The following is a 25,945-nucleotide window of genomic DNA, read 5'->3' as shown; positions in this document are numbered from 1 at the left end:
ATGTCTACCCACTCTAGTATGGAGAATTCCATGGACAGAGGAGCCTGGCAGGCTACTGTTCATGGGATCACAAAGAGTTAGACACCACTGAGCGACTTTAACTTTCACTGTACTAATTAGAATATTCACTACATGTTGAATTGATAGGTCTGTAGACAACATGCTTGCCTGGGACCCAAACTCTTAAACAGCTCTCAGAATCTGGTCCTATATGTGATGCTGGCTGTAAGACTTTTGTAGATATCCTTTATGGAGTTGGAAACTCCCTACTTGGCTAAAGGTTTTAGTCTTGTTTAATTGTTGAATTTAATCAAAGACTCTGCATTTATCTAGAAGACTATATTTTCTTCAACTTGATTAATTACATTGAAGAGTTTTTAAATGTTAAGCAGTCCTTATATTCCTGGAATAAACTTGATTGCATTTTGACCTATTATACCTTTTCTTTATTTTTATATCCTAATATAATATTGCAAGTATCTTTTAAGGATTGTGGGATCTGCGTTTTAATAAAATTGGCTTTTGTTTTCCTCCTTACAAGTTTTTCTGTCAGATTTTGATATCACAGTTACGCTGGCCTCACAAACTGGGAAACATTCTGTTTTTCTACTTTTTGAAGTGCTTATATGATGTTTGTGTTGTTATGTCCTTAAATGTTTAGAATAATTCATTAGGGAAAACAAAAGGGACTGAAGTTTTCTGTGTGGGAAGATTTTAAAATTGTAGATTTAGTTTTGCCTATATATAGGCAACTCAGATTTTCCTGTTTCTCACCTGCTTTGGTAAATTACAGCTTGTATTGTGTCTATTTAATCTTTAAAATTATTGGCATAGAAAGAAAGAAAGTGCAATTGCTCAGTCGTGTGTGACTCTTTGTGACCCCATGGACTGTAGCTTACCAGGCTCCTCCATCCAAGGGCTTTTCCAGGCAAGAATACTGGAGTGGGCTGCCATTTCCTTCTCCAGGAGATCTTCCCAACCCAGGGATTGTACCCGGGTCTCCTACATTGTAGGCAGACTCTTTACCGTCTGAGCCACCAGGGAAGTCATAAAATTATTCCAGATACCCTCTTATTATCATTCTCATGAGTCAGTTCAGTTCAGTTCAGTCGCTCAGTCGTGTCCGACTCTCCGCGACCCCATGAATCACAGCATGCCAGGCCTCCCTGTCCATCACCAACTCCCGGAGTACACTCAAACTCATGTCCACAGAGTCAGTGATGCCATCCAGCCATCTCATTCTCGGTCGTCCCCTTCTCCTCTCACCCCCAACCTTTCCCAGCATCAGAGTCTTTTCCAGTGAGTCAACTCGTCGCATGAGGTGGCCAAAGTATTGCAGTTTCAGCTTTAGCATCAGTCCATCCAGTGAACATCCAGGATTGATCTCCCTTAGAATGGACTGGTTGGATCTCCTTACAGTATAAGGGACTCTCAAGAGTAGTAGGACCATGGTAAAACGCTCTTTTGCAGTCCAGATGTTGGTTGTGTCTCTTTTCCTTGATTGGTCTAGCTAGTGTTTTTTTTTTTTTCCATCTAAATCTCCTTGAAAACCCCAAGACAAATACCATATAATATCATTTGTATGTAGAATCTAAACTGTGGCACAAATGAACCTATCTATAAAACAGAAACAGACTGATAGAGAAGAGACTTGTGGTTTCCAAAGGGGAGGGGAAGGGTGATGGATGAACTGGGAGCTTGAGATGGCAAATGCAAACTATTCCATTTAGAATGGATAGCAACAGTTTCTGCTGAATAGCACAGGGAACAGTGCTCAATATCCTGTGATAAACCATACTGGAAAAGAATATAATAAAAGTACATGTATGCGTATAACTGAGTCACTTTGCTGCATAGCAAAGATTGGCACAGTGTTGTAAGTCAACTAGACTTCAAAGATTAAATAAGTGTCCTTCGAAGCCTTGTTTTTATTATCTGCTTCCTGTTCCAGCCTTGGTTTTAACTTACTGTGTTCTCCTGGTGTCTGCACTCACCCTCCGCTCGTCACTCTCCTTCCTTCTTTTGCTGTCCGTGTGCTCGATAGCAGTGACTTCTGTTCCACTTGTGATGATAATTTGGGTCTTCTCGCTCTTTTTTTCTTGGATACTATGAATAGAGATTTATCAATTTTAGCAAACTTTTCAAAGAACCAGCTTTTGGTTTTGTTGATTTTCTCTAACACATTCTGTTTTCTATTGCAATAATTTGTGGTATACATTTTTATTACTTCTTCTCTTCTTATTTTAGACTTAAATTGCTCTATATCCTTTTGTTCCCTAAGATAGAAACTTATTTATTTAGATCTTTATTGTTTCTAATACATACATATAATGCTAAAAATGATGCTGTACCCCACAAATTTTCATAAATTGTATTTTCATTTAGATCAGTTTTTAAAAATTTGACTTGAGATTTCTGCTTCAACTTGGGTTATTTTCAAACATTTTGTGACTTTCTAGCTATCTTTCTGTTACTGGTTAATAGTTGAATTCTATTGTGATTTGAGAGCATACATTGTGTGATTTATATTCTTTTAAATTTGTGAGGGCCCATGCTTCATGAATTGAGAGGACTGTTTCTGCTATTGTTGGCTGGAATAGTCTAAAACGTCAGTTAGATACAGCTGATTAATAGCGATACGGGTCTTTTACATTCTTGCTGTTTTTCTTCCTCCTTGATGTATCAATTAGTCCAACTATTGTAAAGGATTTGCCTATTTCTCCTGATTGTTCTGCCATTGTTTGCCTCATGTGTTTGGACTCAGCTGTTAGGTCCTTATGCATAGAGGAATGTTAAGCCATCTTGGAAAATTGATCATTTGTCAATGTGCCTACTTATCTATGATAATCTTCCTTTTTCTGAAGTCTGCTTTGTCTGAAATTAATATAGCTATTCTAGGTTTATTTAGATTTAGCATTACTGTTAAAAATAAAATATAAAATGAACACCAAACTTGAAAATTCCCTGAGGAGACAAAACCATTTAAGCCACGTAAGCAAAACTAAATCTAGCCTACTTTATGTGCATAAGCAAAACTTAACTTAGTTACTTCTTGTAAATGCCTCTGATAATCATCAAAGAAACTTAAGTCATCTTCCTTAACATGGTATTAAATAATCACTTTCGATCAATCCCCTGCCCTCTAGAAACCCTCATTGTAATAACCAATCACCGTAAAGGTTAGACTGCTTCCTCATTTTTGTACTTTATAAGCCATTTTGTAACGTTGTGCCTCTGAGCTTCATATTAGTTTTGAGGTTGCAAGTGTCTAGTTCTAAGCTGTTCTTAACGTGCACAATAAACTCTTCCTGATTACTGTTTTATTGATCTGGTGGTTTTAATTTTGCTATTTATGAATTTTTGAGATTAACATGGCTTATCTTTCTCCATCTCTTTACTTTTAATCTAGTTTTAGTCTTTCATTTAAAATAGATTTCTTATTGATAGCAAATAGTTGGATCTGGTCATCCTTTATACACCTTTATACTCTGAAGATCTCTGTGTTTTAAGCAGCATAGTTAGATCCACTTTTAAAGTACTTATTGATGTATTTGGATTAATATTATCTTTCACATTTGCAGCTGTTTTCTATTTGTTGTATTTGTACTGTGTTTTTATTTTACTTTTGGCTGTGCTGGGTCTTCGTTGCTGCACGTGAGGACTGCTCCCTGGTTGCCGTGCACAGGCTCCTCACTGCGATGGCACCCTTGGTGTGGAGCATGGGCTCCAGGGCGCATCGGCCTCAGTAGCTGTGACGTGTACGCTCAATAGCTGCAGGTTCAATCATTGTGGCACACAGGCCTATTGCTCTGCGACATGTGGGATCTTCCCACATCAGGGATCGAACCCATGTCTCCTGCATTGGCAGGCAGATTCTTTTCCACAGCCACCAGGGAAGCCCTGTCTTATGTTTTTTGTTCCCCTCTTTTCTTTTTCTTGCTGTCCTTCTTTTTAATGCCTTATTGGAATTTAACTGAGCGTTTTGTAGGATTCTGTTTTATCTCTTCCTGTTGTTTCTTTGGGGCTTCCTAGGTTGTGCCAGTGGTAAAGAACCCACCTGCCAATGCAGGAAACATAAGAGACATGGGTCTGATCCCTGGGTTGGGAAGATCCTCTGGAGAAGGGCACAGCAACCCACTCCAGGATTCTTGCCTGGAGAATCTCATGGACGGAGGAGCCTGGTAGGCTACAGTCCATGGGGTCGCATAGACTTGGACATAACTGAAGAAACTTAGCACATGTTGTTTCTTTAAACAGTTATCTTGTAATTAAGAATAAGAAAAGTAAGTTTATCTTACCTTCTTTTATTCTTTCTCAAATATTCTTCCTCTCTTTATGTAGATCAAGGTTTCTGATATATTTCATTTCCTTTGTCTGAAGAACTTCTTTTAAATATTTCTTGCAGAGCAGGTCTACTAGTGGTGAATATCATCAGCTTTGTCTGGGAAAATCTTTATTTCTCATTTAGTTTTGAAGGATAGTTTCTCTGGCTATAGAATTCTAAGATTATTTTCACTTCTTTCAACACTTTAACTGTTTCACTCCACTCTCTACTTGCTTGTATGATTTCTAATATAATTTCTGATGTCCAATATAGTTCTTATTCTTGTTCTTCTAAAGGTAACGCATTTGTTTTCCTCTGGCTTCTTTCAAAATGTTCTCTTTAGTTTTGCTTTTCTGCAGTTTGAACGTGTATGACTAAATATAGTTTTTATTTTGATTTCTAACCTGCGTATTATTCTTTGAACTTCTTGGACCTTGTGTCTGTCATTACTTTTAGAAATTCATTGGCCATTATTATTTCAAATATTTTTCAGCTCCATCCTCTCTACTCACCTTCTTTATTCCATTTATGCATATTCTACAACTTTAGCAGTTATCCTATGGTTATTGGATATTCCCGTCCACGTTTTTTTCCCTCTTTGCAATACAGTTTGTGTTTTCTTATCTTCAAGCTCTCTGACTCTTTCTCTGGCTGCATTGAATGTATCAGTGCACCCACTGTACCAGAGTGCAAGACTCTTCATTTCTGTTACAAAGGTTTTGATTTCTAAATATTTTGGAATCTCTGGTTCTTTCTTAGATTTCCGTGTCTCTGCTGACATTGCATGAGTTCTTGCATGCTGTCCACTTTTCCCATTAGAGTCTTTACCATATTCATCATAATTTTTAAAAATTTCTAGTCTGATAATTCAAACATCTGTAAGATATGTGAGCCTGATGGTGATTGTCCTTAAGTTTTGATGATTGTCTTGCTCGTTGGCCTGTCTTGCAACTTTTTGTTGAAATTTGGACATTTTGTGTCTAGTAATGGGAACTGAGGTAAATAGGTCTTTTGTGTGAGAATTTATATTAATCTGGCTAGAAGTTGGGGGGTATTTAATGTTTTCTATGCATGGTATAGGTGCCATAGACTTCAAATTCATTTAGTACCCTTGTTTTTGCCTCTCCTTTGACTTCAGCATCCTCTTCAGAGGTGGTCCGGGTTTTGCATTTTTTCTCAGTTGTTATCAAGTATTTTTATACTGGACTCCTGTTGGCATTGGTGGTATGATGAGACAGAATGAGCATGTTCTCCAATATTGTGATTACATGTCAGTGCTTTAGCCTTTGTCTTAAAACTGTGACCTTCACTAGTATTTCTAGAGGTCCTTGGGAGGTTGTGTGCTTGGTCGTGTCTGACTCTTTGCGACCCCATAGACTGTATAGCCTGCCAGGCTCCTCTGTCCAAGGGATTTTCCAGGTAAGAATACTAGAGCGGGTTGCCATTGCCTACTCCAGGGGATCTTCCTGACTCAGGGATCGAACCCATGTCTGCTGCACTGCACGTGGATCGTTTATCCACTGAAACATCAGGGAATAGGCTCTGGCAGTTTTTTCCTCTGGATGGTAGATCACTTTGAGTGTAGCAGTGATTACCCTTACCTGTCCTTGATGGAGCCAAGAAGAATTTTTTTTTTTTCCTGATTGTCACAGAGCAATACTGTGGGCTTTCCCTCCAGGAAACTATCTATACTCTGTGACAGGTCCTCAAGAGTTTCCCACTGTCATGCTAGTCCACATTCGGCCTCTATCAATTCATTAGGTTACCATGGGAGCACCTATCAGTTTATGGCACTGGCGGATGGACAGATTTCTGCTCTCTTTGGGTGGCCTTCTCTCTCCGGATCTCAGAGGTGTGGTTTGCCGTGTGTGTTAGTCAGCTCAAGCTGCTATAACAAAATGCCATAGGCTGGGTGGCTCAAAAAACAGGCATTTATTTCTCACAGTTCTGGAGGTTAGGAAGTCCAGGATTAAGGTGCTGGCTGACTTAGTTCCTCATGAGGAGCCTTCATGGTTTACAGACATCAGCCTTCTTGCTGTGTCCTCACCTGGCAAAGTGAGAGGAAATCTCTGGTCTGTCTTCCTCATCTTGTAAGGACGCTAACCCGATCATGGTGTCCCCACCCTCATGACTTCCTCTAAACCTAATTACTTCCCAAAGTCCCCAACTCTGAATACTATCACAATAGAAGTGGTTAGGGCTTCAACCTACATGCTTTAGAGGGACACAACTCAGTGCACAGCACAATGTAATCTCAAGTTTCTGATGGCTCTCATAAAACATTGATTTTCAGCTTGCCCCACTTTCTTCTTCTATAGAGTGTTGGTTTCCCAGTTCTTTAAATAACATAGCTGATGCCTTACCTATTCACTAATCTGTGTGCATGTTCAAGACTATAAATTTCCTTTAAGAACAATTTTTGCTGTTTTATTGCTTTCTATTGTGTGTAGGACATTATGTATGAAGACTTGAACAGATCATTTGAGATCTAGAAGGATATCTTCCTACAGACTATAATTACAGTTGCTTTTGTAGGCAACAAGGAGCATGAGGCCTCTCTGACCGTCATGTAATCTCACAGGTGGAGAAAATGGGAAACTGAATTTTCATTCCTGTAGGGAGTTGTCTCTCTCTGTCTTACCATTTATTCTTAGGTGTAGACTCTCAAAGTTTTGACACAAACCCCGTGGAAGCTTATGGGATATTCATGCCCTTTAGAGCTCCAGAATTAAATTTTTATCTTTAACTCTGTAAAGTTGTCCAAAGGTCTGCTCAGTTTCTCTTCTTCAGAAATCCTTAGGTCACCTAAAGAGGAAAACAAGGGTTCCAAAGGTAGTGCTGGTCTCTTTGGCTGTTCTTCTCCCAAATCTTGGACATTTAATACTTTATTGTCTTTTGGATCTTCAGTCCCTGTTTCTCATTTTGTACAGCTTTTAGCAGGAGAGTTGTTCAGAATCTCCTAATCTACCATTCAGTTCAGTTCAGTCACTCAGTCGTGTCCGACTCTTTGCGACCCCATGAATTACAGATGCCAGGCCTCCCTCTCTATCACCAGCTCCCGAAGTTCACTCAAACTCATGTGCATCAAGTCAGTGATGCCATCCAGCCATCTCATGCTCTGTCATCCCCTTCTCCTCCCGCCCCCTTCCCAGCATCAGACTCTTTTCCAGTGAGTCAACTCATCCCATGAGATGGCCAAAGTATTGGAGTTCAGCTTTAGCATCAGTCCTTCCAATGAACACCCAGGATTGATCTCCTTTAGAATGGACTGGTTGGATCTCCTTGCAGTCCAAGGGACTCTCAAGAGTCTTCTCCAGCACCACAGTTCAAAAGCATCAATTCTTCGGCGATCAGCTTTCTTCCCAGTCCAACTCTCACATCCATACATGACCATGGGAAAAACCATAGCCTTGACTAGATGGACCTTTGTTGACAAAGTAATGTCTCTGCTTTTAAATATATTAGCTAGGTTGGTCATAACTTTCCTTCCAAGGAGTAAGCGTCTTTTAATTTCATGGCTGCAATCAGCATCCGCAGTGATTTTGGAGCCCCCCCAAAATAAAGTCTGACACTGTTTCCACTGTTTTTCCATCTATTTCCCATGAAGTGATGGGACCAGATGCCATGATCTTAGTTTTCTGAATGTTGAGCTTCAAGCCAACCTTTTCACTCTCCTCTTTCACTTTCATCAAGAGGCTTTTTAGTTCTTCTTCACTTTCTGCCATAAGGGTGGTATCATCTGCATATCTGAGGTTATTGATATTTCTCCTAGCAATCTTGATTCCAGCTTGTGCTTCTTCCAGCCCAGCGTTCCTCCTGATGTACTCTGCATGTAAGTTAAATAAGCAGGGTGACAATATACAACCTTGACGTACTCCTTTTCCTATTTGGAACCAGTCTGTTGTTCCATGTCCAGTTCTAACTGTTGCTTCCTGACCTGCATACAGGTTACTCAAGAGGCAGGTCAGGTGGTCTGGTATTCCCATCTCTTTCAGAATGTTCCATAGTTTATTGTGATCCACATAGTCAAAGGCTTTGGCATAGTCAATGAAGCAGAAATAGATGTTTTTCTGGAACTCTCTTGCTTTTTCCATGATTCAGCAGATGTTGGCAATTTGATCTCTGGTGCCTCTGCCTTTTCTAAAACCAGCTTGAACATATGGGAGTTCACGGTTCACATATTGCTGAAGCCTGGCTTGGAGAATTTTGAGCATGACTTTACTAGCATGTGAGATGAGTGCAATTGTGCGGTAGTTTGAGCATTCTTTGGCATTGCCTTTCTTTGGGATTGGAATGAAGACTGACCTTTTCCAGTCCTGTGACCAGTGCTGAGTTTTCCAAATTTGCTGGCATATTGAGTGCAGCACTTTCACAGCATCATCTTTCAAGATTTAAAATCTCGGAGAAGGCAATGGCAAGCCACTCCAGTACTCTTGCCTAGAAAATTAATTTTTAGTCAAAAGTTATTTTGCATCTGAATCAAATTTTAATCTTCCACAAAATTATACATGTATTACCCTAATATAAATTTATGTCTGTGTATCAGCCATGTAACAATTTATTACTATATCTCAACAGTAGTTGAGACCATAGTATCTGGTCCCAACACTCCATGGCAAATAGATGGGGAAACAATGGAAACAGTGACAGACTTTATTTACTTGGGCTCAAAAACCACACCAGATGGTGACTGAAGCCTTGAAATTAAAAGACACTTGCTCCTTGGAAGAAAAGCTATGACAGACCTAGACAGCAAATAAAAAAACAGAGACATTACTTTTCGACAAATGTTTGTGTAATCAAAACTATGATTTTTCCAGTAGTCATGTATGGATGTAAGAGTTGGACCATAAAGAATGCTTTAGAACTGTGTTTTTGGAGAAGACTCTTGCAGGTCCCTTGGACTGCAAGGAGGTCAAACCAGTCCATCCTAAAGAAAATCAACCCTGAATATTCATTGGAAAGACTGATGCTTAAGGTGAAAAGCTCCGATACTTTGGCCACCTGATGTGAAGAGCTGACTCATTGGAAAAGACCCCGACGCTGGGAAAGATTGAGGGCAGGAGAAGGGGACAACAGAGGATGAGATGGTTTGATGGCATCACCGACTTTATGGACATGGGTTTGAGCAAGCTCTGGGAGTTGGTGAGAGACAGGGAAGCCTGGCGTGCTGCAGTGCGTGGGGTCGCAGAGTCGGACATGACTGAGGGAGTGAACAGCAACAATAGTTACGGATTACAGTGAAGAATGCATTTTTCATGTGCTTTTTCTCTCTTTCCCTTTGATATTTCTGTCTTGAGAATTTGAACCCTTCTGTGCTAAAAGGGCCTAACCAGTGTATGTTATAGCTTTGTGTGTCCACAGATTCTAATATAATGGCTGGTTTGTGGTTCCTCAGTGAACTATTGTTAATAATTTGGTATCCCTAAAAATAAATATTTTAAAGCTATTGAATATTTTCTGAGAGAGATAATAGAAACTGATTTAATATTAATAAAATTCTATACCCTTTTATTTTGAAAATTGAGTGTTATTGTATATTCAGAACAAAACTTAACTTTCTGATTTGACTGCTATACTCCCTTGCTGATCTTCTATTATGTTAAACAAATTCCATTCACACTCAAGATAGAATCAACTTTTGTTAGATACAGTTGCAGTGTCTTATGCAGCATATTAATATGTTTAAATGTTAAATCTTATCTGGGTTTATGTTAGCACATTGCCCATTTTTTGATAGTTCTTATTTTTCTTTGCTTTTTCTTTTACATTTCTCTAGACCTGATCTCATGGGAGGCATACTTAGTAAAGATTTATAACCAACATCATAAAATAAAGAGCTGATTTCCATTAGACAGCATGTTGCTGTGATATATTTAGTGTCTGTCTATTAGCTGACTGTGTCAAAATGAATTGTACTTGGAAAAAAGGTCATATGTAAGTCATATGAATAAGGGAGGTCAGAGGATTTTATTGTTTGCCTGTTTGTTGTATTGAATTTCTACTCATGTTGCTATTTATTTTGGTGGGAGCTGGACGATTCTATGTGTAATTACAAATCTGCTATATAACAGCATGTAACTGGTCCCATGTTCCTGATTTATTACAGCCATGTTTTGGAGCCCCTTATGAACTGCCATATGGCTGTCTTCCTTTATCCATCTTGGCTTTCATAGATGAATTGCTCAATTACTATTTGCAAAAGAAATTAATGCTATTACGCTTCTTCATAAACTTTAGAATCGCTATGAAAATACTTAAAATCCTGTGAGAAACTTTAATTCATTAGCTCCATAAATTATCTTGGTTAGAATACATTTCTAAACCCATCTATGAACACCTCATTGAGTTTGAAAATCATCAAGTCTTGAAGAAAAATATAATTAAGGCTTTTGATTTTTATCACCTAAGACACATCACCTTAATTTTACTTTTAGATATTTCATATATTTGATGATCTGATGGCATATTCTTTTACATTGTGCATCTACTAGGTTACCATTTATATGCAAGTATCCTATTGATGACTGAACATTTGTCTTTTAATTTTGAGAAAAAGTAGTTAATGGAACAATCTTACTGTCTGTAAAATCAACTGGAAGAGGTATGTTCCAGCCAGTAATAATCTAGTTGCATTAATTTCAAATGTGTCAAAGATGTTAAATATAAATTATGAAAAAAAGGGAAAAAAACCCATCAGATAAAATATCAGGTTTCCTCTAGGGTAGGTTGTTTGCTTTCATGTCCTGTAAGAGTGAGGCCTTTTGATGCTTAGCTAAATTATGGGCTTTTAATTCAGAGAAGTATGGAATTAAATCCTTACCCTGTCACTTTCTAGCTGTGTGGTTCTAGGCACATAACCTCTATAATTTTTGTTATCCTCAGTTTTATGGTGGGCAGAAAAATACTTCACAGCCTTGAGGCAAGTATTAAAACTACATAATATGTATTTCTGCTGTGTCTGATGTTGAGACACAACCTTTCGTGTTGAAGACAGTCCGACTGATAGCACAAAAGACATTTGTTACTTATTCGTGCTTTTGGAAGTTAACCCTAGTGAACTCTTCTCCTAAAACCTTTACTCCCTCTGAAAAAATGTGAGATAAAATAGCAAGGGGAAAAGAGCACGATTTATCCACAAGCCTGAAGAATGTTCAAGGAGCAGGCCAAAGACCAGAAGCACAAGGCAGTCTGGCCTGCACTGAAATGCAGACTCTAAAGCCCCTCCCTAAGATGTGGTGCATGACAGTACTCAGGTCATGTGGACCCACGCTCAAGTTCAGAATCCGTAATATAAGGGAAGACATACACATTCTCATAATAAAATTATTTTTTCAAAAGAGAATGAGATGTTTAAACTCATGCATTCTTTTATGAATTATAATGATATGAAAAAAAATCTTATAGCAAATTGAGAAAAGTCTCTTAGGCAATGGAATTACATTAGGAATATTAGTATGCATTGGACTTTTCATTTATAAAGCAACATGGCATCAATTCCCTGTCTCAGACATAGACATTATACAAAAATTCCTGTTAGATTATTGAATTCCACAACAGAATCTTTGTTATCTTATGTTTTAAGTTATAAACACATGGAGCAAAAAATGCAAATATTATTGTTCAGTTCAGTCGCTCAGTCATGTCCGACTCTTTGTGACCCCATGAATCACAGCATGCCAGGTCTCCCTGTCTATCACCAACGCTCGGAGTTCACTCAAACTCATGTGCATCGAGTCGGTGATGCCATCCAGCCATCTCATCCTCTGTCATCCCCTTCTCCTCCTACCCCCAATCCCTCCCAGCTTCAGAGTCTTTTCCAATGAGTCAATTCTTCACATGAGGTGGCCAAAGTATTGGAGTTTCAGCCTCAGCATCAGTCCTTCCAATGAACACCCAGGACTGGTCTCTTTAGGATGCACTGGTTGGATCTCCTTGCAGTCCAAGGGACTCTCAAGAGTCTTCTCCACCACCACAGTTCAAAATCATCAATTCTTCAGCGATCAGCTTTCTTCACAGTCCAACTCTCACATCCATATATGACTACTGGAAAAACCATAGCCTTGACTAGATGGACCTTTGTTGACAAAGTAATGTCTCTGCTTTTTAATATGCTATCTAGGTTGGTCATAACTTTCCTTTCAAGGAGTAAGCGCTTTTTAATTTCATGGCTGCAGTCAGCATCTGCAGTGATTTTCGAGCCCCCCAAAAATAAAGTCTGACACAGTTTCCACTGTTTCCCCATCTATTTCCCATGAAGTGATGGGACCAGATGCCATGATCTTCCTTTTCTGAATGTTGAGCTTTAAGCCAACTTTTTCACTCTCCTCCTTCACTTTCATCAAGAGGCTTTTGAGTTCCTCTTCGCTTTCTGCATAAGGGTGGTGTCATCTGCATATCTGAGGTTATTGATATTTCTCGTGGCAATCTTGATTCCAGCTTGTGCTTCTTCCAGCCAAGTGTTTCTCATGATGTACTCTGAATATAAGTTAAATAAACAAGGTGACAATATACAGCCTTGACATACTCCTTTTCCTATTTGGAACCAGTCTGTTGTTCCATGTCCAGTTCTAACTGTTGCTTCCTGAGCTGCATACAGGTTTCTCAAGATGCAGGTCAGGTGGTCTGGTATTCTCATCTCTTTCAGAATGTTCCACAGTTTATTGTGATCCACACAGTCAAAGGCTTTGGCATAGTCAATGAAGCAGAAATAGATGTTTTTCTGGAACTCTCTTGCTTTTTCCATGATCCAGCAGATGTTGGCAATTTGATCTCTGGTTCCTCTGCCTTTTCTAAAACCAGATTGAACATCTGGAAGTTCACAGTTCACGTATTGCTGAAGCCTGGCTTGGAGAATTTTGAGCATGACTTTACTAGCGTTTGAGATGAGTGCAATTGTGCGGTAGTTTGAGTATTCTTTGGCATTGCCTTTCTTTGGGACTGGAATGAAAATGGACCTTTTCTAGTACTGTGGCCACTGCTGCATTTTCCAAATTTGCTGGCATATTGAGTGCAACACTTTCACAGCATCATCTTTCAGGATTTGAAATAACTCTACTGGAATTCCATCACCTCCACTAGCTTTGTTCGTAGTGATGCTTTCTAAGGCCCACTTGACTTCACATTCCTGGATGTCTAGTTCTAGGTGAGTGATCACACCATTGTGATTATCTTGATCGTGAAGATCTTTTTTGTACATTTCTTCTGTGTATTCTTGCCACTTCTTAATATCTTTTGCTTCTGTTAGGTCCATAGCATTTCTGTCCTTTATTGAGCCCATCTTTGCATGAAATATTTCCTTGGTATCTCTAATTTTCTTGAAGATATCTCTTGTCTTTCCTATTCTATTGTTTTCCTCTATTTCTTTGCATTGATCCCTGAGGAAGGCTTTCTTATCTCTCCTTGCTATTCTTTGGAACTCTGCATTCAAATGGGAATATCTTTCCTTTTCTCCTTTGCTAAGTTAAATATATTTTATTCGTTGTAATGTTTTCCCAATATTATTGATATTAGAATATTATTTAAGGTACCCAAAGCATTACTAAGTGATATTTTTGCCTGTTCTGTCATTGTACACATTTACGTGTATATGTGTTAGTTTATTTTGCTAATTATTGTAAAATTAGTGCATGCTAGTTAAAAAATTGATAAATGAATAAACTGTACTAAGTTAAATCTCATATTCCCCACCTCAAAATTTCCCTTATCCCTTGTAGGAAATAATCACTTAAAATTTTGAATGTGCCCAGATGTTTTTATAACTTATACAAACTAAGTAGTTTATATTTCTTCTTTATGTTCTCAAAATTCATATAACTCATAAATTGATCACATAAACTGTGAAAGTCTTCCACTTACAGATGTCCTCTTTCCATTTACCTATGTGGCCACTGTCACCTGCATCTTTTTCCCCAATCCCATAAAATTCAGAGATCATCATAGTGCCATCTATCTCAGTCTGTGAATTTGTATTAATTTTGGAAAAATGTGAGATATTTTGGAGGGCTATCTAATTCATCATCCAGCTGTTTCCTGGAAGAAATCATAATTAGGTATTGTATTAACCTGCCAGCCGTACCCAGGAAAATAGAATCAGAAGTATAAGAAAGTCTGATTAGGATTGAATATCTATAAATGTGGTTCTCAACCTTGGAGACAGATTACCCTGACTTGGAGAGCCTGTAAAGAATCACACATGCACACACACATGTACAGCAATGCCCAGTCTGAGCACTGGGATGTTTAATATGTCATTCAGATTTGGGAAATACGTTTAAAATGAAACTGCCCTTCATCAGCCATTGTAAAGAAAAGGTTGGTATAAATGGACATTTTCAGGCAAATGTGCATGGTTTTGACAGGAAAGGAGACCCTGATGTGCTAAATATGAAGTGAGGATGGATATTAGGTAGTGTGACACAGTTAACCTTTTATACCAGGTCCTCGACTGGTGGAATAGGATGGAACATTCTAGAAGTGTCTGGTTATTGGAGTCCAAATATCTATGGGATTAAACGATGTTCTCCTGTTTATGTTCTGGGAAATACTAGCCAAGAATATGGGACTGATAGATTTCAAACATGCTGCATAACTGTTGCTCGCTCAGGAGATACAGTGCTCATTTGTACCTTCTCATTTGACCTGTTCAGAGAGATACTATAGTCAAGAAACTTGTTGAACTTTGGTTTGTTTTTAAGCCCAGTGTTATGCAAACATACACATCCAACAAATATTTTGTTGAGAACCACTTTAAGCCAAGCCGTATTCTAAGTACTACAGAAGGAAGGTCAGTAAAAGTCCATGCTTTATAGAGCTTATCTTCTGGGCATGGGAGATAAACAAATAATAAAAAAAAGTCCCCAAATAATGAGTAATATGAAGAAAATAAAACAGAAAGGTAAGATGCCAGGGTGCCAGGTACACTCCTTCAGAACCTGGGGGATCAGCAAGGGCCCGTCTTAGGTGGCGCTCTTTAGAGCAAAGCCTGAGATGCCAAGAGGAGCTGGTTGTGCCGAGATCATAAGGGAAGAACTTTCAGAGGGGAATGAACAGCCAGTATAAAGGCGCTCAGGGGAGCTGAACTTGGTTTCCACATGAGGCTCCCTGTGCTTCAAGCGTAGTGGGGGAGGTTGCCAAAGATGGTGCTAATGTCTGATAAGGAATTTGGATTTTGTTCTAAGTAGTAAAGGAATCAGTGGGGGTAACATAGTTTATTTTGCCTTTAAGAATCGTACTGACTGCTCAGAGGGAACGAGATTAGGGATATGGCTGGGCATGGGAAACAGAAGGCTAAAAAGATGAGGAGGAGGCATTGACGTAGTTCTGGTGAGACACTGCTTTGTTGAACTGGGCAGTCATAGCTGAGATGAAGGGAGATGCCCCGATTTGGGATATAATTTGAAGGCACTGTCACAGAACTGCCTATTTTGTGTGAGCCCAAAAATTGGGTGTATGAGGTATTGGGGGCATTGGGGGGTAAGGGGAATCAAATTATTTTACTATGAAAAACCCAACTTTATTATTATTATTTTACTGTGTTAGAAAATATTTTAGTAAATGCTTATTTGTGAAGTAGAAAGAAAAGGAGGCAAATGGATCAATTCTCTGGGTGTTGGTGTTGCTGAAATATTTGCTTTGTCTGGTATGGTCTGCATGAGGGTGACCTCATTTGTGGATCGAGTTATGGTGAGGGAACCTGCTACGTGGCTGAGTAGATCATCATGAGATCCCTTATTTTGTTGCATGTCTTGGTTGTTACAGTTAAACAAACAATGGAGGAGGAGGAGGGGAAGAGAAGGGGAACAGGAAGGTGGAAGAGAGAGAGAGGTGGAAGAGGACAGAGAAAAGATGAAATAAAAATGTTAAAGTTAAATGTCAATTGTTGAGAGCAATTTCTGTCTCATCCTAACTTTTCCATGTATGCAGCTTTGCCATATGTCATGTAGGAGAAAATAAAAGCTGTTTAAGTGTGGGTTTTGCAGGTGTTAGGTAGATGCATCCTGATACTGTGAAAGGAACACTATTCATGGTCATACCATATAATAGTTTTGCAAACACCAGAGGGTTTTTTTTTTGTTGTTTTTTTCCCTTGCCATTTTGACATTTAATTTCCTCATTTGCAATTTGATGGTACTAGCTCAGCAGCATTCCTATGGTCTTTATAGCTTTCAGATTCTAGAGTCTGTCAGTCTAATTTCAGGTCTTTCCAAATTATTATTGATTCCAATTTCCCTTAACAATTTTTTAAATGCAGATGCTTTTAGTTTACTATTTTTATTATTGAATAAAAATAATGTGTAACAATAGTTTTTAATGTGTGTATTCGGCTGTGTGGTGAATGAAGTTTAAGTGCCTCTTCTCAGAGTGCAGCTCTGACTTGAATGTCTGGCGATACTTTCCTTTGTGTTGCTGAGTAAGATGAGAAAGTGAAACGGCAGAAACAAGTCTGAACCTTACTCATTCATCAACTCCGTGAGCACTTCTGTGCCGAATCTGATTCTAGTTTTTGAATACAAGAGGCTGTTCTCTCTGTTCGTGTCAATAATTTTTATTTTCATCTGCACTTCATAGAAACAAACTTTACTGGGGGTTTCACAGTGAAATCTGACTTCATGCAGATGGTGGGATTTAAACTGCTATACAGAAAGCAGTTTAGACTATAGTAACCTCTGCAGATGAAACATTGTGATATAACTGTTACTGACATGATCTTCTTTAAATGGTTGACATTTTATAAGTTAAAAAGCAAATCAGACACTGCTTATTGGCATTTTAGGGGACAAAGTGAAATAGATACTCTCCAGATGCACTGATTTCCTTCTTGCTCTTTTCTTCTAGGGATTTGTAGGAAATGCAAATGCAGACAGTGTTGTGTACTATAGACTCCAGCCTTCTATCAAAGCCAGATTCCTGCGCTTCATCCCTCTGGAGTGGAACCCCAAGGGCAGAATTGGAATGCGAATCGAGGTGTTTGGATGTGCATATAGTAAGTATTTGTTTATCCAACACAGTGGAATAGATATCAAAGGAGATGTTTTAAAAGCCAAACTATATGCCGAAATTGACTTCAGAGCTATGTAAAGAGACAGAAAAACGGGCGATATTTGTGGAAAGCTTTATATGTGCCGATACATGCCAATATTGGCTTATGTGCTCTGCTTTTATGTTTTAAATCAGAAGTGGAAGCATTTTATTGACAAATTGATACAGAGATAAATAGATACATGTTTGTAGACACATGTGAATCCATTTACCCAAATCTGATGTTACTGACTAGGTCTTAACTTGTAAATATTAGATCTGTATAGGGTATATTTTATGATGTTTCATTTGGGTGGCCTAAATTTAATAAAAGACAGTGACCCATTTAGTAAAACCAATCATCTGTTATGAGAACAAAGAATGCTTTTCCTCTGCAGCCTAAAAATAATATGCCATGAAACTGACTTATAAATATGCTATGGCCTGAACATAAATTCATAGAGAAGGTAAAGACCCCTGCCAAAGTGTAAAATGTGTTTGAAATACTTTCACATAAGAAAAGATAGAAACCACAGATTTCACTTAGTCTCCTCTTAATGAAGCATTTTATTATGTCTTTCTGTGGGATAGGGACCTAAGAGTTATTGATAGTCTACCTCAAGCCACACCATCCTGTCAGATGCCCTTTTATTAGAGAACAATGAGTTAGTTAATATGATCTCCGATGATCAGACCAGCAGCCTGAGGTTTGGAGGCAGTCAGTAATCTGCGCACTGTTTCACAACTTAGTCCACAGAAGGACTGTTCATTTCCACTGCATCCTGATTCCTCTAGGAAACCTGTTTCTTTAGCCACTGAAGCTTTCTTCTCACGTGTCTCAAATCACTTTTTCAGGCTCACTTTATTTATGTAAAAGGCAGGCATGTCATAAAGAGGACAGGCAGCTTGTTGAATTTGTCTGCACTGTGTCGGACAGAGAAACCATGTTGACAGAAATGTCATGATTGTATTAATAGCAATAGAACACTCATGTTAATAGGATTAATTTTTATAATTCTAAAAGTAACATTTTTCTTGAGTGCTTATTGTATGTTTGACACCACATTAAGCAGTTAGTTTATAATTCAAAACCAAGACCAGATAAATATTATTAGGTAACTCTTCCATTCCCCTGCTTTGCAAATGAGGAAGCTAAAGCTTAGAGATTTGACTCTTGAGACTGTGACTCGCTCCAGTCGCCCAGATAGGAAGTGACAGGATTTGCAGCCTCATCTGCCAGACTCCAGAACCCCAGCTCATGCTCTGCCTCCTCCAGCTGTTAAATCCGAGACGAGCCATGGGTAGCTTAACTTCTCACCATCTGCCTGACTTCCTGGTAGCTTTCTTGGCTTCTGCAGTTCAGCTCAGCTGCTCCTGGTATGTGTTAGCTCCTCCCTTTACAGTGATCTCACTTGAATAAAATTATCCTTAAAAAAAAAAAAATCCCACTCCAGATTATGATTCTGGAACACAGAATCCGGACAGTCTTATTTGTTTTGGGATTGTGGAATTTTAGCAAAGCCCATGCCATACAATGGACAATCAGCAAAGCAAACTCCAAAATGATTCGTATTTATAGTTATATTTTCTACTGGTTCAGAGCATCCACTTTGCAAAATATTTATCACTGTATAATAATAGCAAATAGTTATTGAGTACTTACTCTGCGTCAGATAACAGTTTTTATAGATATTCTAATTTAATCCTAAAAATCACCCATCCAAAGAAGTCTTAGAAATATTAAGCAGTTTTCCCAGCAGTACACACTTCATATTTTGAATCTCATATGTAAATTCAACATTACTTTAACAAGGCTATTGATGCTAGTCTATTTTAGTAATGTCCCTATGAAGTGGCTGCTGGGAATGGAGGGTCTTTGAGTCCCTGTGAAGTGGCTGCAAGTTCCTTTGAGTTCTCTGCTGCCTTGTACTAGATGATAACTCACCTTCCTCCCGTCTCCCACCCTTGTATTGATCTGCAGCCCCATGGAACATGGTTTTCACTGTGACTTCATTTGCTGTCTCTTGGAGTAAAGTACATCATCCGTGCATTTAGTCAATCTCCTTTTTTCATGGACCCACGGTTGAAGGATCAATACTGAGAGGAAGTATTTTAAACTCAAACATAAAAACACATGGTAAAATGATATTGTTGTTGCTGTTCAGTTGCCAAGTCATGTCCAACTTTTGAGACCCTGTGGCCTGCAGCACGCTAGGCTTGCCTGTCCTTCACTGTCTTCCAGAGTTTGCTCAAACTCATGTCCATTGAGTTGGTGATGCCATCCAACCATCTCATCCTCTGTTGTCCCCTTCTGTTGGATAATTTTGGATAAAAGAGGAAAAAATAAACAATGGAAAAGTACTCTCATGGATGACCAAAATAACGTGAACAAGCCTTATGGGAATGTGTTTGATCAAGTTGACTTTACTTCCTCAATTACACCGTAGTCAGCACTCTTACTCTCCATGTATGCATAGCATTAGCCTTGCAGAATATTAGTTTACTAAAACATTTAATACTATTTAATTATCACTACTGGAGAGTTAATATGTGTCAGATACTATTTCTTATAATCTTAATGACATAGTGAAGTCGGTACTTGGATGTTACCATTGTATGATCTGCTAAATGACCCCTGTGGCTTGCTCTGGGTTGCCTGGCACAGAAATAACTGTGATCACTAGTGTTCCCCGCCCTCAACAGGGTGAGCTATAGGTCAGCACAAGATCCAGCTTAGGATTTTGTCTGCAAGTCTCCTGAGTAGCCCAGATCAGACTGGATTTTCTCCAGATATGCAAGGCCATTCTTTTGCAATCCTTACAAAAAAAAGAAAAAAAAAAAAAAAGGAAAAGTGTTAAGGATGCAGTATGAGCAGAGTCTCTCCCAGAGCAGTCTCTGGACACCTGTCCATGTTGGCAGTGAAGTGGGCCTGCTTTGGCCTTGAGGAAGGCCTGGAGCATTTTATCTACCTGCTGGCTTGTGTGTTCCCATTGCCTACATCATGTTATCATGACTTTGGGGTGTGTGTGTGGTTGCCTGAGCAACTTACTCCAGAATATTGTGTAGTATAGTGCTTCAAAAGCCTCCTAACATGGGGAAAAGTGGACTGAGAGAAATCAAGGACTCTGGAATTACACAGCCTGTGTTAGTTTCTAGGATCTGAAATCAGATCCATCACCTTCCAAAACTAGTACTCTTGATGAATCAAACTTGTGTTCATCCTTTAAATATCTAATAACACTGACAAAAAAAGTAATCTACTTTTTTTTGGGGGGTAGGGTGTAGGGAGGAATTTAAATTAATATATACTTCCTTAAAGATGAGAAAGTGTGATGTCATAAAAATTACACAAACCCAAAGCAAATTATGGTACCATTAGTATAAGGTGTTAGGAATGAAGTGATTGATAGACTAAGGTTAGTATGAGAAAGTTTATCTGAGTAGGTTTTGAGACTAAGGTGCAGATATTTTTACATGGGAGGCTGGAAAAATGGTCCAAATAAGAGAAAGGGTGTGTTCCAGTCAAGCCTGCAAATGAGGATCAGTCTATATGCTTGGAGGATCAGTTTGCATTTGAGAATTGTCATTCAGACTAAAATGTGGGCGCAGGGTGGAGGGCTCCATGAGGGGTACAGATTAAAGGCAGCAGCTCAGTTGGAAGGTTTCTTGAATTCCTTTGTGCAAGTGACAGCTGGAGTCTCAGACGAGAGGACCAGCAGTATGGAGAGAGAGTTCTCCTGAATTGAATCAGATTCACAATATGATGAGGCTACTGTTGAATTCTTTACCATCTAAGCCACCAGGGAGGCCCCGGTGAATCGCCTGCAATGCAGGAGACCCAGGTTCAATCCCTGAGTTGGGAAGATCCACTGGAAAAGGGAATGGCAACTCCACTCCAAATTCTTGCCTGGAGAATTCCATGGACAGAGGAACCTGGTCAACTGCAGCCTATGGGGTCACAAAGAGTTGGATAGGACCGCATGACAACACTTTCTCTTTCACTATTGCATCAAGAGAATTTGGTGATTTTATGTGAGTAGACACTGAGTTTTCAGATTTGAGCGACTGTCTGGAAGGTGATACCATTTACTAGGAGGCACTGGAGAACAAATAAGTTCTGGAAGGGAGCAGGAGAAAAAATTAATCCCACTGTTGACTCAGTGAGTTTGAGCAACAAAAGTACGGAAGATTGGAACTCCATAGCTTCTGGGTTGAAGATACAGAATTGAAACCTATACAGTATTATTAGTTATTAAGTCACAATCTTTCTACTTACTGTTAATAATGAAAGTATAAAGTTTAAAGCTATGTTTGTACAACTACTCATGTCTTTGAAAGACAGAAATGCATGTCTCTCATAATTAACACAGGTCCTTTATGCTGTTTTCAGGTAGTGTGCATTTTTTGCCAAACTTAACCTCACCCCCTCCCCATTGTGCCTAATGCGTGTTGGCTAGAGTTATACATGCAAGCTGTCCCTGGGAATATTGCTGGGAAAGTGGCTGTTGTGAGACCCACACATGGTTTTATTACCCTCTCTCCCAATGAGTTAGAGCAGTAACTTGTTATGAAGGAGCATCAAGTGAATGGAAAATCCATATCAAAGAGCATGTTCTACCTTTTTGTCGGTAAACCTGAAGTTGTTTCCTGAGTAATGAGAGAAGCAGAAGCTAAATTTTATAGGTTCAAAGGGAAAGGATAAATTTCAGATGTCTTGGCCATAGCCACTGCGAACATGTTTATAGATCTGGACAAGAGGTGTAGGGAAGGAAATAACTTGTGGAAGAAAGAAAAAGACAGTGTTTGATGGTGAAGAAATACTGCTCTATGCAGTGTGTCCCAAAGAATAAACAATGGTAAACAAAAGGCAAGAAAAGAAAATAACTGGGTTCAAGTGAGTGTGTCGAGGAGTCCTTCGGAATGGTAATTAAGCCGCAGGAGATAATGTTTAATTGTGGGTGAACTGCTGAAGCAGTTGCCATGAGAATAAATTCTTGGTTTCTTTTCTCCAGTTCTTATGTGAACACTCATTTTGCAGTCCATGGTCTCTCCTTCCTCGTCCTCAGCAGAAGAAGATCCAACTGCCTGGCCATAGCAAAAATAATCAGTGTCTTTGAACTGCTGTGGTTTCATGATTTTTCTAGTCTTAGGATCTTTAAATGATACATGGGGCCATCACACACATCCAGCCTTTATTCCCCTCCCGAGATAATTCTTTAACTCACGGTTTTTTCTCGGTGTGGAAATCACTCTTTCTGACAGCTTCTCTAGTACTTCCTGTTTAGGTCAGAAGGTATGTTCTGCTCCCAGTCACATCACGCACATTCCATGATGTTGAAACTAGATAGTCTTCTGGATAGATGAATGAATGAATGGCAGCAGGTCTGGGGAGCCTCAGGCCGGCTGTTCCCATCATCCAAGTGGCACACCCAGCCTGTTAGAGATCAGGCATGGAGCCCAGGGCAAGGACTGAGTGAGAGGACTGGCAGAGAAGACACGTGCAGAAGTGTCACTCTAGTATGTTTATGTGCTTAGAGGCAGGCCACTTAAGAGAAAATTGTGGATTCTTTTTAGTAGATGGAAATAAGTCAGATAGTGCAAAACACATTAACTTAAAAAAATAAGAGTGTGCATTTTGTAATGTAAAAAATACTGAAAGACAGAACTACTCACATCTATAGATTTCTGCTTAGAAAATATATTAACAGGAAATGTAATAAAGTAGCCTGAGAGGTACAAGTGTTTATGTGGGTAAAAAACCCTGAGAGAAAACTAGGTAACAGACTTCTGTCTGCTCAGGGTGCAGCTCTCTCACACCACTTGTTGGGTTAGCGGGGAAAGGAAAAGCAGGAAATGTGTTATATTTACCTGAAGAATAGTTGTGATTGAATCCAGTATCTAATCATTAAGCAACTCCAACAGATGTCCTGGAAAAGGGAATGGCTACCCACTCCAGTATCCTTGCCTGGGGAATTCCACAGACAGAAGAGACTGGTGGGTTACAGCCCATGGGGTCACAAAGCATTAGACATGACTGAGCAACTGACAGCTAACAACATGTTAACTGCTGAAATCTTGACAAGATGCATTAAATACAATCCCTGCTCTCAGGTTGTTTATCAACTAATACTGCTGCTGAGGGGTCCTATTTTATGTCAAAGTTTAAAAAGAGGATAGATTCTTATTGGCCTAAAATCAAAGTAGATAAATTCTAATTCTTTGCAGAGTTTATGGTCTTAAGATTTTAATTTGATGATAGGTGAAGTTATATTAAAATTAAAATAAGATTAGCTATTAAAATTCCAAGAAATAAGGACACTGTGAAAACCCATCAGGATTATGTCAAAAGAACACAGAGCCAACTGAAGAGGCCCTCACTGACCAAAGATGGAAATATTTTAGCATCAGTAAAGTTGGTAACTGCAGTTTTGAAGCATATTAACTATATTTAAAGGAATCAGTTCAGTTCAGTCGCTCAGTCGTGTCCGACTCTCTGCGACCCCATGAATCACAGCACGCCAGGCCTCCCTGTCCATCACCAACTCCCGGAGTTCACTCAAACTCATGTCCATCGAGTCGGGGATGCCATCCAGCCATCTCATTCTCTGTCATCCCCTTTTCCTCCCGCCCCCAATCCTTCCCAGCATCAGAGTGTTTTCCAGTGAGTCAGCTCTTCGCATGAGGTGGCCAAAGTGTTGGAGTTTCAGCTTTAGCATCAGTCTTTCCAATGAACACCTAGGATCGATCTCCTTCAGAATGGACTGGATGGATCTCCTTGCAGTCCAAGGGACTCTCAAGAGTCTTCTCCAGCACCACAGTTCAAAAGCATCAATTCTTCAGCGATCAGCTTTCTTCACAGTCCAACTCTCACATCCATACATGACCACTGGAATGGGTTCATGATAATTCTAAAAAGAGAAAACTCTCATTGGTCACCTAGGATAGCTATTAAGGCTTTGAAAACTAATAAATGTAGAGAAAATATCAAGTCTTTATTCTGGTTTTCCTAAGTAATCTGTACCTCAAGGCGATCAAATAGAAGATTAAAAGGGCTTTCTGTTTTAAGTTATATTTATTTAAATAAAGAAGAAATAGTAGAATCAGTATATGCCCATTTTGCAATCCTAAATAAATTAATGGACCACGTTAATAATTATATAATATTCACATTATAATATATCCACAATATAATATAATCCACAATATAATATAATAAATATCCAAATTTATTATACTCAAGCAGTGGCAGTTGATGAAAAGGGAACTATCTCTGAGATGAACATATGACGTTTCCAAAGTTGTTGTTATTAAAATAATAATAGTAGCATGCATGTGTTCACAAAAAGAGAGATTTCTTTTTAGGTACCAGTCATAAGAGAGAGCTTTTATTGGACTATCTTGCTGCCCACAACAATTATAGTTCCTGAATAAAATATATTTTTTAAAAGCTGCTTCAGTGCTTTGAAGTTCAACTCAAAACAGGCAGAAACTTGAAGAGGACTTGATTCTTGAAAGATGGAAAACAAATTCCAGGAGATCCACGTGCAACTGACTTCCTCCTAAGAATATCATTATACTCAAGCAGAAGGGAGCCAAATTTTGCTAGGAGACAGAGGACAAAGTTCAGAGTTTCCAGAGTGGTTAGAAATTTAGGGTGGAATACTGAAAAGCAAGATGTCAGAAGGAGAGCCCTGACTTCTGCATCCACAGTCCCCTTAAAGCCTTGCCTGATCCCTGACTTGCATGTGCCCGCGATGCACTGGGCAAAAGCAGGAGCCGGGAGATGAGAATCCTGAGGACTTCATTCAGCATCTGCCTGGTTCTGGGAAGGGCACCTTTGGATTCAAGTCCTGCCATCTTAGACTTGCTAAGCACTTTGGGCTTCTAACTGAAAACCCAGAAAGTCATTGCTTTAGGAATAAAGACAGTAACCGACAGCCAACTGTTACGTCCTGGGACTAAAGACAAATCCAAAATAGACCTGTCCCAGAAAAATCTGGAAGCAAGCTTTCCAGACTCAAGGTGATCTGCCAGTAATTCAGCTCCCTGTAGAGCTGGATTTTCCCTATAGTTCCTTCCACGCCATCCATCTCTTGCCAGACTCCCTGCCTTCCCAGCTCTTCCCACCCTCTCCTCCCCTCCCCACAGCCTCCTGACCCTGGACCTTCTCATAGGCGGTCATCTATTCATCTTAAATATCACTTCCTCAGAGATGTCATCCCTAATCAGCAACCTAATTTGAATTTTTCTACTCAAAACTCTCATATAACCCTGTCCTTTTCCTTCAAGTTCCATTTACCATTTGTAAGAGCATCTGTTCACATGGGGATGAGTCTCATGATGTCTTTCTTTTCCTTATGATTTGAGGATCCGTGAGGCCAGAAGCCTATGTGTTCAATGTTACACAGGCTTCTGCTATAGAACTTAGCACAGTAAATGTTCAGCAATTATTTAAGTAGATGCATTAAGAAAAATATCTGATTCTCTGTGATATAAACCAAAAAGTGAATGAATATGTAAATATCCAAGTTTATTATATTCAAGCAGTGGCAGCTGATGAAAAGGGAAAGATCTTTGAGATGAACATATGATGTTTCCAAA

The 25,945-nt window shown here is 39.2% G+C and overlaps 1 protein-coding gene across 6 annotated transcripts in view; it reads left to right on the top strand.

The window, feature by feature from the left end:
- The window catches only part of CNTNAP4 (contactin associated protein family member 4), a 284,057-nt gene that overhangs the window by 140,776 nt on the left and 117,336 nt on the right, over positions 1-25,945 (top strand). For all 6 annotated transcript variants that reach the window (XM_088830269.1, XM_088830270.1, XM_088830272.1 and 3 more), the window contains exon 4: positions 17,162-17,309. In XM_088830269.1, coding sequence (XP_088686395.1) covers positions 17,162-17,309 — 148 coding nt within the window. The remainder of the gene's footprint in view (positions 1-17,161; positions 17,310-25,945) is intronic.

The sequence above is a fragment of the Moschus berezovskii genome, chromosome 22 (assembly GCF_049115385.1).
Source record: "Moschus berezovskii isolate FMDL1 chromosome 22, NW_MosBer_1.0, whole genome shotgun sequence".
In the NCBI taxonomy this organism is placed as follows: domain Eukaryota; kingdom Metazoa; phylum Chordata; class Mammalia; order Artiodactyla; family Moschidae; genus Moschus; species Moschus berezovskii.
The sequence above is the reverse complement of the archived record's forward strand: the minus strand, read 5'-3'. Positions and strand labels throughout refer to the sequence as shown.